The sequence below is a fragment of the Phascolarctos cinereus genome, unplaced genomic scaffold, assembly GCF_003287225.1.
Source record: "Phascolarctos cinereus isolate Bilbo 61053 unplaced genomic scaffold, phaCin_HiC Scaffold_2;HRSCAF=192, whole genome shotgun sequence".
Taxonomy (NCBI): Eukaryota; Metazoa; Chordata; class Mammalia; order Diprotodontia; family Phascolarctidae; genus Phascolarctos; species Phascolarctos cinereus.
Genome location: NW_027555625.1, coordinates 58,727,255 through 58,741,629, shown reverse-complemented (window position 1 = coordinate 58,741,629; position 14,375 = coordinate 58,727,255). Strand labels below are relative to the sequence as shown.

At 41.6% G+C, this 14,375-nt stretch overlaps 1 protein-coding gene across 1 annotated transcript in view; it reads right to left on the bottom strand.

Moving 5' to 3' along the window:
- Nucleotides 1-14,375, bottom strand: part of COTL1 (coactosin like F-actin binding protein 1) — a 62,849-nt gene that overhangs the window by 25,531 nt on the left and 22,943 nt on the right. The window contains exon 3 of the mRNA XM_020989254.2: nucleotides 9,713-9,870. Coding sequence (XP_020844913.1) covers nucleotides 9,713-9,870 — 158 coding nt within the window. The remainder of the gene's footprint in view (nucleotides 1-9,712; nucleotides 9,871-14,375) is intronic.

Here is a 14,375-nt window from a genome sequence, read left to right as displayed (position 1 = left end):
TTCCTCATCTGTAAAATGGTGATAATAGCCCCTACCTCTCAGTGTTGTAAGGACCAAATGAGAAAACATTTATAAAGAACTTAGCACAATACCTAGCACAGATACTTGTTATGTATATATATATATATATATATATATATATATATATGTGTGTGTGTGTGTGTGTGTGTGTGTATACATACATACATACATATATATATACATATATATATATATATGTATATATATACTCACAGCACAGATTTCAACAATAATGAACCATACAGAACTAAAATTAAAGAAAGTTCATATAGACAAAGAGGAAGAGTAAACCAACAAATTCTCAGGAGTTTCCTGATGCCATAGGTGGTTTAGCCAAAATACTACAGAGATACCTTTAACACCTCCTATCCAAGCAGAAGCATGCACAAAGCAATCCCAAGTAAGAATGAGGCTTCCGTGACTCACTGGCTATTAATCTAAGAATTTTGCCAAAAGAGACAACTTTAAAAGACATGAGAAACTCTGAGCAATGACCAACAAAAGCTGAGTAATCTACAATGAGTCCCGAGGACTGGCAGAGGGGTGATGGGCTCAAGGTGCAGAAAGAAGCACACAATTTTGGACCCGGCCAATATCCAATCTGTTTGGACATTGCTGAACTCTGCATATTTGTCCCAAGGATTTTGTTTTTGTTTATCTTTTTTTAAATGGAGGAGGGGAAGTAGGAAGGAAAGAAGATAATTTTTTGTTCATTGGAAAAAAATTTAATTAAAAATAACCTCACCAAAGGGCCACCAGCTTTGCCCAATTGAACCTCAGTTCCCCAAACCTTCCCTTATGCATCCTGTCCTTGGTATGGAACATTGGTTTGGTAATATGAGAACTCTCTTCAGATGCCAGCTATGCGACCTTGGGAAAGTCACCTCTACTCTCTGGGCTTTAGTTATAAGGAGCTGATCTCCAAGGTCCTGACCAGCTCCAAGCCTTTCCCCCTTCCCTGCCCTGATGCTGCTCAATTGCTAGTGTGGGTGGGAACAGCTGCTGAAGGGATAAGAGCCAGGAGAGGGCATATGTGTCAACAACAGGATTGAGCCCCTGACTCAGGGTTATGGACTATGAATCAGACAGAGGGAAAAAAGCAACAAGGGCCTCATTTATTACAAGTTCTTCTGAAGGCCTCAAACACTTCCTGCCAGCACAACTCACTCAGCACTTCGTTCACAATGCCTTTTATGGTATTCTTACAGCTACCTTTCAATTAGCATCTTCCTCTCCCCTCCCCAGTTAGTATAAGCACTGGCAGGGCAGGATCCTAGCATTTGGATGTTCACATTTAGTCAGACCCTTTGGTTTTAGAAAGGAGGGAAACTGAGGCAGAAAGATGGGAAGGGTTTGCCTGAAGTCATGCAGATAGCAGGCAGTAAATAGGTAGAGTCAAGATTCAAAATCAGTTCTATGATGAAAACCCCAGTGCTCCTCTCCACTGTACACAAGGGATTCTTAACTTTTTGTGGGTGTCATAGACTCAAGGGTGTGTTGGAGCCAGCTAGAACTGATCTTGGAGAGTTAATTGTTAAATTTTCGGCATGGGCACTTAACAGCTCAGAAACTGGCAAATGCTACAAATTGGGGCTTGTTTTATGGTCTTGTTCATTGTCTAGGCTTAAGAAAGTGATAGAGAAAATGTTAATAAATCATATTTAATTTAAAAGTGTGTCCTGCATGCATTTTTTTTTGGAGAGCCAGTTGTTAAATATTTACTAGCATACCCTCAAATGGACCCTTTGGCCAGTCTGGTGAAACCTATGGACCCATTCTCAGAGTAATTTTTTTTTAGGCAATTGAGGTTAAATGACTGGCCCAGGGTCACACAGCCAGTAAGTGTCAAGTGTTTGTTCTGAGGCCACATTTGAACTCAGGTCCTCCTGACTTCAGGGCCGATGCTCTATCCACTGCGCCACCTAGCTGCCCCCAGAGTAATGTTTTTAAATGCATAAACCAAAATAGAGAGGACTTTGAAAGAAACCAATTATACTGAAATATAGTTATCAAAATAATTTTTTAAACCCCGTGACCCTAGACAGTTTAAGAAGCCTTGCTGTCTCATTATTTCTACATAATCTAAAAGCACTTATTAAGCAGCTCCTAGATGCCAATACTGTGCTAGGGATACCAAGACAGTATTATTCCCACCGCCCCACATTACCTTCAAAAAGGAGGGGAGAAAAGACACAAAAAGAGAGGCTCTGAAATACTTCGCAGAAACCAGCATGGCTCATCTATTTCAGACACCAGCAAGTACTCTGTCAAAGTTTTCATAAGACTTTAAGTAGCCTTGACTCAGGATCAGCCAGGAGGCCCAGTGGATAAAAGTGCCAAGACTGGAGTCAGGAAGATTCATCTTCCTGAGTTCAAATCTAGCCTCAGACTCTTTCTAGCTGTGTGACTCTGGGCAAGTCACTTACTCTGGTTTGCCTCAGTTTCCTCATCTGTAAAATGAGCTGGAGAAGGAAATGGCAAACCACTCCAGTATCTTTGCCAAGAAGAATCAGACACAACTGAAATGACAACGTATACGCACACACACACACACACACACACAAACACACACAGTCTTGACTCTGAGCTCTCTAACAGATCTGAGGGGAATTTATGACAAGCCTGCAAGTTAACTGTCATCTTAATGGGCTTTTAGACAGTTTTATCCCTTCAACAGCTTCATGTACGATGCTATTTTTTTTTATTACATTAGTCATCTCTGGAAGTAGCTTCCCGCCAACCCTGACTCTTTGATGAAACCTCCCTTCTAGCAGAGAAAAACTGTTAAGCAAAACCAACTGACATAGAGATGTTCTTCAGGTTTATAGAGCATTCAGTACCTGTTATTTAAGACTAAAATTAGTCGTTACAATTAGTTAGACTTTTGTTTACACTACTGGAGCCATTGTATGTATTCTTCTGGATCCGTGTCTCTCTGAATCCATTCACACAAGTCTCAGAATCAGAGATTTAGAGCTGCTGCTGCTTCTTCAGTCACATCGGACTCTCTGTGACCCCATTTGGGGTTTTCTTGGCAAAGATACTGGAGTGGCTTGCCATTTCCTTCTCCAGCTATTTTGCAGATGAGGAAACTGAGTGCAGGGTCACACAGCTAGTAAGTGTCTGAGGCTGGATTTGAACTCAAATCTTCTTGACTCTAGATTGAGGTGCGCCACCCAGCTGCCCCAAGAGATTTAGAACTAGAAGGGACTTTATAGGTCATCTAACCCAACTTCCTGATTTTACAGCTGAGGGAACTGAGACCCAGAGAAAATACTTTCCTGAGGTCATGAAGAAATAATTGTTGCTTCATCTATTCACCTGAGGACAGAATCCTGGAATCCCAGCTCCAGTGGCAGAGCCGAGATTCTAACCCAAGTCCAAATCTGGCATTCTTTACACTCTGCTTTCCCTACTCGTCATTTCTTACACTACAATAAGATGGGGGACCTGATCTATATCTTGCCACTGGACCCAGATGGCTCTGGAGGAGAAACTGAGACTGGTGACTTTGCACAGCCCTCCTTCACTTAAATCCAATTCACTTGCAAGTATGGCACAACTTTCCTGATGTCATGGTTCTCCAACAACAAGAAAAGTCCACTATATTTATATCATACATGTTGTTCAGTCAGTTCCCCAACGGATGGACATCATTTTATTTTCAGTCTTTGCCACCACAAAAAAAGGTGCTGCTATGAATATTTTAGTGTATATGAGGCTTATCTGTCTTTGGCTTCCTTTGGGGCAAATGTCCAGTAATAAGACTGCTGGGTCAACAATAATATAAAATTATTTTACGCATAAGGTGATGGCTCATTGTTTTGGCATAGCTGATAAGCAGATTCTAAAAATAGCTTTACCAAGTCAATTGCCACACAGATATCACATTTCTAGTAGGACAAACTTCTGATCTTTTAAAAAACTATTTTAAGAGGTGAAACAAGGCTGAGAGATCATCTATTCCAACCCAAACTCATTTCAATCAGGAAAATCCACATAAATCAAGCTTTCATAATTAGAGGTACAGTGTAAGTTTCTATTGATGGCTACCCCTCATCTAACTTCCCAGTCACAGAGCTTCAGAACCTGGGAATCATCCTAAGATTTTCCTCTCCATCATTTGCAGGCGGCAAATCCTAGTGTGCCTTTACCTCTGTAAAGTCTCTTGTGTTCATCTTTGTCTCAATTCATACAGCCACCACTCTGGCTTAGACCTTCCTTCTTCATTTACCCCAGAGCCACCTAATTATTGGTCTTCCTGTTTCTAATCTCTCCCTTCTAGCATTCAACAAAGCCGCCAAAAATAGTTTTAAGGAAGAGCTCCTAAGTGATCTTCCTTAAATTGACTATCTCTCTCCTGCTTTTTCAGTGGCTTCCTATTACCTTTAGGATAAAATATAAACTCTTCATCACAACCTGGCTCCAACTTACCTTTCCATTCTTTAATTTCCTTTAACTTAGCTGCTCTCCAAATTGAACATTTCATCTCCATGCATTTATATGAACCTGAAATACCATCCCTCTCCATTTCCACCTTTCGGATCCTTTATCTTCCTTCAAAGTTTGGCTGCAGTACCATCTTCTTCATGTAGCTTTCCCTGACATTCCTCTGCTCCCACCCTCATACACAGAGATTTCAGAAGCTTGTTAATATTCTTCTACTACTTAAATTGTTTTTTATTTATGTCTGTGTGTATGTGTTATATTTGCCAAATACAAAGTTGGCTCTTTGAGGGCAAAGGATATTTCTGTATCTATCATACCTAGAACACAATTAGTACTGTGTACAAGAGCTTGGACTCTTACATGTTAAATTCATTTCCTTCCATATGTTTAAAATTCTATTTGACAGTGACTTGATGAGTGTCTACTATGGAAGGCAATATCATACAGTGGATAGAGAGCCAGCCTTGAAGCCAGGAAGACCTGAACATTATGTCTGGGTGACTCCGAGTAAGTCACTTAACAGGACTGTAGTCAATTCTCTAAGACTAAGTTTCAGAAAAGGTGCTAAGGGAAATTGTTAGAGGAAGAAGTCATTCAGTCATTTCAATTTCAGTCATGTCCTACTGTTTGTGACCCCATTTGGGATTTTCTTGGCAAAGACATTGGAGTGGTTTACCATTTCCTCTCCAACTCATTTTACAGATGAGGAAACTGAGGTTAACAGGGTGAAGTGACTTGCCCAAAATTATACAGCTAGGTAGTGTCTAAGGCTGGATTTGAACTCAGGAAGATCAGTCTTCCCGACTTCTGGCCTGTCGCTCTATCCACTGCACCACCTAACTGCCCCTACTGGTGGAAACACAGGTCTAATCTACATCCCAATCCCTGTTCTAGGCTCCATGGAGGATACAAAGCATGTTTCGTGGAAAGAATTTTGGCATAACAATAAAAAGACAAGGTGTTCAGTGTTGGGTTTTGCACATACAAGCTGTGCAAGTCATATCTTCTCTGAGTTTTACTTCCTTGTCTGTAAAATGGCAGAGCTATTGATATAGTTTGCCTAGATTTTAGCACAGTCTTTCAAGTTCTAGACTTGACAACACCTTTCATGCTACTCTCCTGTGCACATCTATGTGGATTCTCAACTCAGATGAACAGTCAGACAGCTAGAGACCAACCGCTAATAGTTCAATATCAATTAGGGAGACAGGCTCAAGTACAGTGTCCCCAGGATTTGGGCTGGCCGCTGCTCTCTTGAACATTTTTATCAACACCTTGAATGAAAAGACAGAGAGGTCTTACTCATTGATTTGCAGAAGGCAAAGCAAGGAGGGCTAGTTAATACACTGGCTGGAGAATTCAGGATCCCAGGAGAATGTGACAGGCTAAAAACACAGGGCCAAGATGATGAAACATAAAGGCTGAACGTGGTATTACATCTGAGTTCCAAATGCTGACTTCCCAAGCACAAGATGGAGGAAGCTATGGCAACCCAGCCATAAGCATTTATTGAATGCCTACTGTGTGCCAGACTCTGTCCTAGGTACCGGGGATGCAACGGAAAAGAATAAAACAGCTCTAGGAACTTACATTCTAATGGAGGGGACAGCATGTATACACAAAAGTATTTGCAAAGTCAATGCAAGGTACTTTGGAGGCAATCGTTAGCAGTTGGGAGGATGGAAATTAGTGAAGATCTAAAGAAGGGAGTGGGGTTCGAGTGGAACTTTCCCAATCAATCAGCAAGTATTTATTAAGCAATTACTAAGTGCCAGGCATCGTGTTAAACACAGGAAACAAATACAATGAATGAAAAAATACCCACTTGCCAAGAGTCTACATTCCAATGGAACATACATTAAAGGTTGTTCTAGCTCCTTTTAGCTTTGAAGCAAAGTAGGAATTACTAGAGGGAGCAGTGAGGATGGAGTACTTTCCAGACACGGAGAACAGCTTTAGCAAAGGTGTAGAGATTGGAGATGATGCATCATGTAAGGACCAGCAACAAGGCCAGACTGGCTAAACCATAGAGGAGGGAAGACCAGAGAGGAGAGGAGAGAACAAGCATTTATTGAGCCCCTACTGTGTGCCAGCCACTGTGCAAACACTACAAACACTATCTCATTTGATCCTCACAGCAACCCTATGAGGTAGGTGCTGTTATTATCCCACTTTACAGCTGAAGACACTAAAGGGATGTATAATAAGGCAAGAAATGCTAGCTCAGAGCCAGATCGTGAAGGGCTTTAAATGGCAAACAGAGGACTTCTATGTCCTAGAAGCAAAGGAGAGACACTGGAGATTTTCAAGCAGAGGACTTACATGATCAGACTTACTAAGTTTTAGGTAGATCACTTTGAAAACTGTGTGGATTGGAGGGGTAGCTAGATGGAGCAGTGGATAGAGCACCGGCCCTGAAGTCAGGAGGACCTGAGTTCAAATCCAGCCTCAGACCAAACACTTGACATGTACTAGCTGTGTGACCTTGGGCAAGTCACTTAACCCTGATTGCCTCACTAAAAAAAAAAATTTAAAAAAAAAGAAAATGGATTGGAAAAGATAGATGAGAAGCAGCTAGATGGTACAGTGGATAGATTACTGGACCGGAAGTCAGGAAGACTCATCTTCCTGAGTTCAAATCTGGCCTCAGATACTTAGTAGCTGTATGACCCTCGGCTTCATTTCACCCCATTTGCCTCAGCTTCCTCATCTATAAAATGGTCTGGAGAAGGAAATGGCAAACCATCCCAATACCTTTGCCAAAAAAACCCTAAATGGGGTCCTGAAGAGCTGGACATGGCCAAAATGACTCAACAACCATAATGACAAAAACCAGCTGACAGCCCAGCATGGCTCTTCAGGTACAGCTAGTAGCACAGTGGAGAGAATACTGGCCCTGGAGTCAGGAGGATCTGAGTTCAAATTCAGCCTCAAGACACTTACTACCTGTGTGACCCTGGGCAGGTCACTTAATCCTGATTGCTGAGAGACAAAGAGCGAGAGAGAAGAAGAGAGAGAGAGAGATTAGAGGCAGAGAGATCCATCAGAAGACCACTGCAATAAAGCAAATGAGAGGTGATAAGGGTCTAAATTATGGGGACTGGAAAGAAAGACATAGATAGGAGAGGTATTGGGAGATAGTATTAACAAGATTTGGCAAATGGATTTGTGGAGCAAGTGAGAGTGAGAAGTTGGGGACCACGCAACTGCAAACTAAGTGAGCAGAAGGATGTTAGGAAACCCTTAATAGCAATGGAGACATTCAGAAAAGAGTAGAGTTTAGAGATGTAAGGTGCGGGGGAGATGGTGAATTGTGTTTCTAGTCTTCTTACACTTTACTCCCTCTCACACAGTCAATGATCTGGCATTATTGTTCTTCTTGCTATTCTTTGCACAAAACACTCCATCTCCTGACTCTGTGACTTTTTACTGGCTGCCTCCCACAGCTGGAATGTTCTCTCTCCTCATCTCTGCCTCCTGGCTTCCCCCGCTTTCTCCCAATTCCTCCCCGCTGCAATGCTAGAGCTTTCCCTCTGATATTAACTGGAATGCAGGTACAGAGATTGGCCCCATGCTGTCTCCTCTTTTAAAACCTGAGCTTCCTGAGGGCAGAGGCTGTTTCTGCCCTTTTATGTATCTCCATCATTTAGCAGAGTTCCTGACTTGCTCATGGTAAGCACTTAATAAATGCTTGTTGATTTGACTTCTATTTTGGGATGTCTACAGGACATCGAGTAGATAACAGTTCATCCAGAAAAAGATCTGAGCATTAAACCCATGCAGCTCTTTTATGGCTTACTGGATATAGTCTTACTTCTGGAAATGGATATTTAAGCACAAGATACCCATAGGGAGTTAAGTGGGAGTGTCCAGGATTTCCAACCCTAAGTCAGATAGAGACTTGAGACAGTGATATTGATCCTGATGAACAGAAAGAAGTGGGTTCAAAGAGAGATTATATCCTGTAAGTTCTATTTAACTGGCTGGCCATTCTGTGTTCCAAAAGAGACTGGCCTTTTAAGGCAAGAGAGTTTCTGGAGATAAAAGCTATACATAGCCAAGTCTCTGGGAACTGACAGATTCTTCTCCTTATGGAGAGAAAGAAGCTGAATGTTCTTCCCTAGTCTGAGGGCTGGATGTAAAAGGGCATGTCTCCTTCATTAAAATAAATGAACCATAAGCTGCTGGGTTATGAGTTTAAAAAAAAGTGGAAGAACTCATTTTTCTTATGGGGAAGAGATAGCACCTCAGGTAAGGACTCTAACTGGAGTCAGAGGCAGGAAGCAGAGGGAAATTCCACCACCATGTACTAAGCAGAGTAACGAGTCAGCAATACCTGATGGAGATAATTCACCTTATAGAGAAGCAGACCAAATGGAAGCAAAAAAAAATCTGGAGGTATCATTCAATTTTAAGGTCAATGATTCCATGCAATATGGCAGCCACAAGAACCAGTGAAATCTTAGGCTTTGTTAAGGGAAGCATAAAATATTCAGGACTAGGAAAGTAATAGTCCCACTGTACTCTGCTCTGGTCTGACCACATCTAGAATATTAGGCTCAGAGAGGAAGAATATTAATAAGCTGGAATAGTTAAGAGGAGTACAACCAAGATGGAGGAGGGTCTAAAATCATGCAATTAGAATGATTGGAAGAAAGTTGGAACGTCTAGCCTGGAAAAGAAAATATATGATCATATATTGAACAGGGGTAGGAGTATTATATGGAATAAAGATTAAACTCATTCTTGGCCCTAGAGAGAGATTCAGGGGTAAAAGTTACAAAGAGGCAAATTTCATCTCAATATTAGGAAAAACTTAGTAACAGAGCTAAGCAAAAGTAGGTCTCCTCAGGAGGTGGTGGGTTCACAATCATTGGAGATATTCAAGCAAAGATACTCAAACATTTGCAGAATAAATAAAGGGGGGTATTTTCTGTGGTACAGGAGAGCATATCAGACAGCTGAGATATAGTCATAATAATAAAACCAGCACTGAATGTAGGTTCAAATCACTGCTCTGTTGTTTACTAGCTATGTGGCCATGGGCATGTAACAACCTCTCTGGGGCTCAGTTTCTGCCTCTGTAAAGTAGAGAGACTACTCCTATTACTTTCCTCACAGAGCTGATATAATAACCAAATTAAATACTAGATGTAAAGTGCTTTATAAACCATAAGGTACGGCCAAAATGTCAGCTATTATCATCATTGTTGTTATTGTCATGAGTCAATGGCAGAATTACCTGTACGACTTCTTTCACAAGGGTCTTATCTGTCCCAGTCTTAGCTCTTTGCAGGCCACTGACGTTCTCGCCGATCCAAGTGATGAGGGCAAACTTCACTCTCTTGCTCATGGCATCCCCCGTGGTAAACCGGACAAACCCAAACAATCGAATGTCATCTTTAGGAAACAGAGAAACACTAACTAAAAATTTGATGAGAACAATTACCTAAGGAAATACAGCAGCTAGGTAGAGCAGTGGATAGAACACTGGACTGTAAATCAGAAGACTCATTTTTGTGAGTTCAAATCTGTCCTCAGATACTAACTAGCTGTGTGAACCTGGGCAAGTTACTTAACCCTGTTTGCCTCAGTTTCCTCATCTGTAAAAAGAACTGGAGAAGGAAACGGCAAACCGGTCCAGTGTCTCTGCCAAGAAAACCCCAGATGGGGTCATGAGGAGTCCAACACAACTGAACATTTTGCTTTTTGTTACAAGAGTCTCATGCTGAATGTCATTTATTTTATTATACTATGAAGCATTGAATGAAATGGGCTTTGACAAGAAATAGTACTTGTTTCTCCCAACTATAAGCCAACTGCTGTCAGGGCTCCAAACATAGCTATTTCAGAAGGACAGAAGGTTACGGATTGCTACTTGTTACTGTTTTCCTGATACCTAGCATAGTATCTTGATCTTAGCTTTTTCTCTATGTTTGTTGAATGGATAAGTTGAATTAAAATCAGTTTGCATTTGTGGTAATTCTGAGGGGTAAGGGTAAGAAAAAAAACCCTAGCATGTGACCTTGAGCAAGTCACTTCCTGTCTTGAGTTCCAATTTTCCTGTCTGTAATACACAGGAATTGGACTAGATGTCTTCCGAAGTTTCTTTAGTCTCCAAACTCTAGGATCCTAGGATTCTAAGACACTCTGATTCTGCATATTGACTGAGTAGAGAAAAGGGGGGCCTTGAACCCATAGCTGTATCCATCTCAATCTCACACAATCACTCTGATCATCCTACATCAAGTGGAGTCTCCAAAAATAATTGAGAGTAGTAGTTGGAAAGCTCTGATAACAAGTTGATCAGTATGGAGGAAAGGGAATAAGCATTTACTCAGCATCTACTATGTGCCTTTTACAAATATTACCTCATTTGATCCTCACAACAACACTGAGAGGTGGGTGCTATTATTATCCCCATTTTACAGATGAGCAAACTGAAACAAACAGAGAGGTTAATTGACTTGCCCATAGTCACATAGCTGGTAAGTAATCTGAGACCAGAGCCAGCACTGCATCCACTCACTGCACCACCAGCTGCCTCTTGGATGCTAAGCATTGTAGTCAAGATAACTAGTCTTGCTTCACATGTATAACCAATATCATGCTGCTTGCTTCTCAAGGGGTAGGGGAGGGGCAAGAGGCTTTGGAAAACTTGGAACTCAAGAGAGTTTTTCAATTTCAAAATTCAACAGAGAATTCGGAACTCAACATTTTTTAAAAGAATGTTAAAAATGTTAACACAATTGAGAAATATTTAACAAAACAAATTTAAAAATATTTTTTAAAAAGATAACTACTCTTGGAGTCAACTGGATGTAACTGGATATGGTGGCAAATGTTTGTATTCCTGCTACCAGGAAGGCTGAGGCTGGTCTCTTGAGTTCAGGAGTTCTGAGCTGCATTAGGAAAGTTAATGTGCCTAATAAGTGTAGGAAGCAGGAGATAAGCCCAAATCCTTCCTTAGTCAGTCAGTCAGTGAGCATTTACTAAGGGCTTACTATATGTCAGGGACTGTGTTAAGCCCTGTGGATACAAAGAGAGGCAAAAGATAGTCCCTGTCCTCCAGGAGGGAGACAAGCAGACAATTGTGCTCAAATAAGCTATAGACAGGATAAATAGGAAATAATTATCAGAGGAAAAGCATTAGAATTAAGAAGAGTTAGGAGAGGATTCCTACAGAATTCAGGATTTTAGTTGGGATTTTAAGGAAGCCAGGGATGCCAGGAGGCAGAGATGACGAGTGAGAACATTCTAGGTCAGAGAAAGTGTCCAGAACTAAAAGATGGAGTGTCTTGTCTTGTTTGAGGAAGAGCCAGGAGGCCAGTGTCACTGGACTGATGAGTACATGGCAGGGAGTGGGGTGTAATGAGACTAAAAAGTGGGGTGGGCTGGGGCGGGGGCTGGGTTATGAAGGACTTTGAATGTCAAGCAGAGCATTTTGTATTTGGTCCTAGAGGCAACAGGGAACCATGGGAGTCAGACTTCGATTTAGGAAAATCACTTTTGGTGACTTGAATCGGGGATGGACTGGATCGGGAAGAAACATGAGGCAGGCAGACCCATCAGCAGCCACTGCAATACTTTAGGCGTGAGATGAAGAGGGCCTGCACCAGGGTGATGCCAGTGTTGGAGGAGGGATGTTACAAAGGTGAGAGTAGCAGGCCTTGGCAACATCTTGGGTACTGGCGGTGAGAGATAGTGAGGAATCCAAGATGATACCTAAGTTTTCAGCCTGGGGGACTGAGAGGATGGCAATGATGTCTACAGTAATAGGGAAGCTTGGAGCAGGAAGGGGTTTAGAGGGAAAGATAATGAGTTCCATTGTGTACACGTTGAGTTTAAGGTGCCTACCGGATAGCCAGCTCTAGATGTCTGAAAAGCAGTTGTAGATGTGAAATTGGAGGTCAGCAGAGAAAATCGTTGGCATAGAGATAATTAAATCCACGGGAGCTGATGAGATCACTAAATGAAGTAGTGCAGAGAGAGCAGAGAAGAGGGCCCAAAATCGCCAGCAAGCTCTGTCTACTACACTGTGTAACCACCAAGTGCCTGGCATCAACTCAAGACCAAGGTTCTCCAAAAGTAACGAGTTAGATGTAGCTACTATTGGCTGAAGTAGACTATCTGCCATGGGAGTTAAAATATAGTTTGGTGAATAACTACTATTGAGATAGAAATTGAATGTCAGTGGGAACCTTATGAGCTTCCTCTTTCAAAGAAGAAAAATATCATCTAACAAACTGACCACTCCACTAGACCCTTCTTCCAATGTCATCCAGTGCTGTGGAGATGACAATGAAATGCTAAGACAGAGAGAGCAAAAGGTCTGGCAAAACCTAGCCAGCTAGTAACGCTTTGGTTTGGGGCTATCAATGGAACTTGAGTCTGTTCTCAGCTTAGCTAAATTTGGAGAGGCTCATTACAAAGGGTTAGCCACAAGTTACTGAATTCCTTCAGCCTTTGGGAAACACAAAAACAATCTGACAAAGGGAAGGGGAGAGGCTGCAATCTGCTTCCGTGGAGAGAGTACCCATATCAGTGAAGTCTGGCTCTTTGAAGGACGTATACAAGTATGCACGCAAATGTTTGCTGAATTGAATTAACCTCTGTCCAAGCAATCTGGAGCTGTACTGAACTGATAATGTCACATTCTGCCTCAGATGAGGGGACCCATCAGAGTCAAATGTCACCACAATTCCACTGCTGGCAATGGCTATAAGTAAATGTCACCATTTGAAAAAGCAACCAACACCTAGCTAACCAGCTAATTACATTCCCCAACTGAATCAGATTCTCTGTGTGTGAGCCCTTGAACCACACACAAATGCCCCTCCATATAATTCAGTGTAACTAAAGCAAAAGAAAATTCCAGTAGTTTCCTTGGCAACCACTTTCTTTTCCTCACTCTAATACTTAACAGAAATACTCCCTAGCTTCTGTGTTGTGTTTGAAGGTAGTCTCACTTTAGTTTCTAAACCCCATAAAATAACCAACAGGCAGATCACAACAACTCAGAAGTCCTAAGTAATTCACCAAGAGAGACTTTACAAGGAATGTTGTCCAACTTCCTCATTTGGCAGAAGATATTGAGGCCAACTTTTACAAGAACACATGGGTAGGTAGGCCTAGAGAGAAGCCTCTGGCTCCTAGACCAGAAGTCTGTCACCAGAATTCACTGCTTTTGATCTTCCCTCAAATGGGCTTTTCCCCATCCTAATTACTAATAAAAAAAATATTTGAGACATCTCTCAGTGTTCCTGATGTATGCCTCTTTTTGCCCATTATAGCTGGGTCTAATGATGATGATGATAATTATTATTAATATTTATATACTTTATGTAAGTATACTTACTTATAAATATATTTAAATAAATCTGAATTACCAATGTGATTGGTTAATGGTTTGCGATTGCCTTATATATTCAGGGAAGTAAAACAGTAGGCTGGTGTCAGGGAAAAGAAAAATGACCAGGGCGAGTAGTTACCATTAGGATCCAGGTCTACTGTCCAATTTAACCTCAAGTTTGTGGCATAGGAGGATCAGTTGCAGAAACTGGGCATATTTAGCCCGAGAAAAGAAGATTCAGGAAGGGGACTTGATGACTGTTTTCAAGTATTTGTAGGGAGGTCATGTGAAGGAGGAAAATGTTTGTGGAATGACTGAATGACATCAGAGGGCAGAATCCAGGAGTAATGAAGGGAAGTTGTAAACAGGTAAATTTAGGCTTGAGCTAAGGAAAAGCTGTCCCAAAGTGGAATAGCTTGCCTTGAGATGTGGTGGACTCCCCATCCTTGGTGGTCTTCAAGCAGAAGCTGACAACCAGTATGCTGTAATGGGGAGTCCTTCATGTACGGGAGGGGCTAGATGAGTGTTGATGTCCCTTCCTATCCTCAGACTC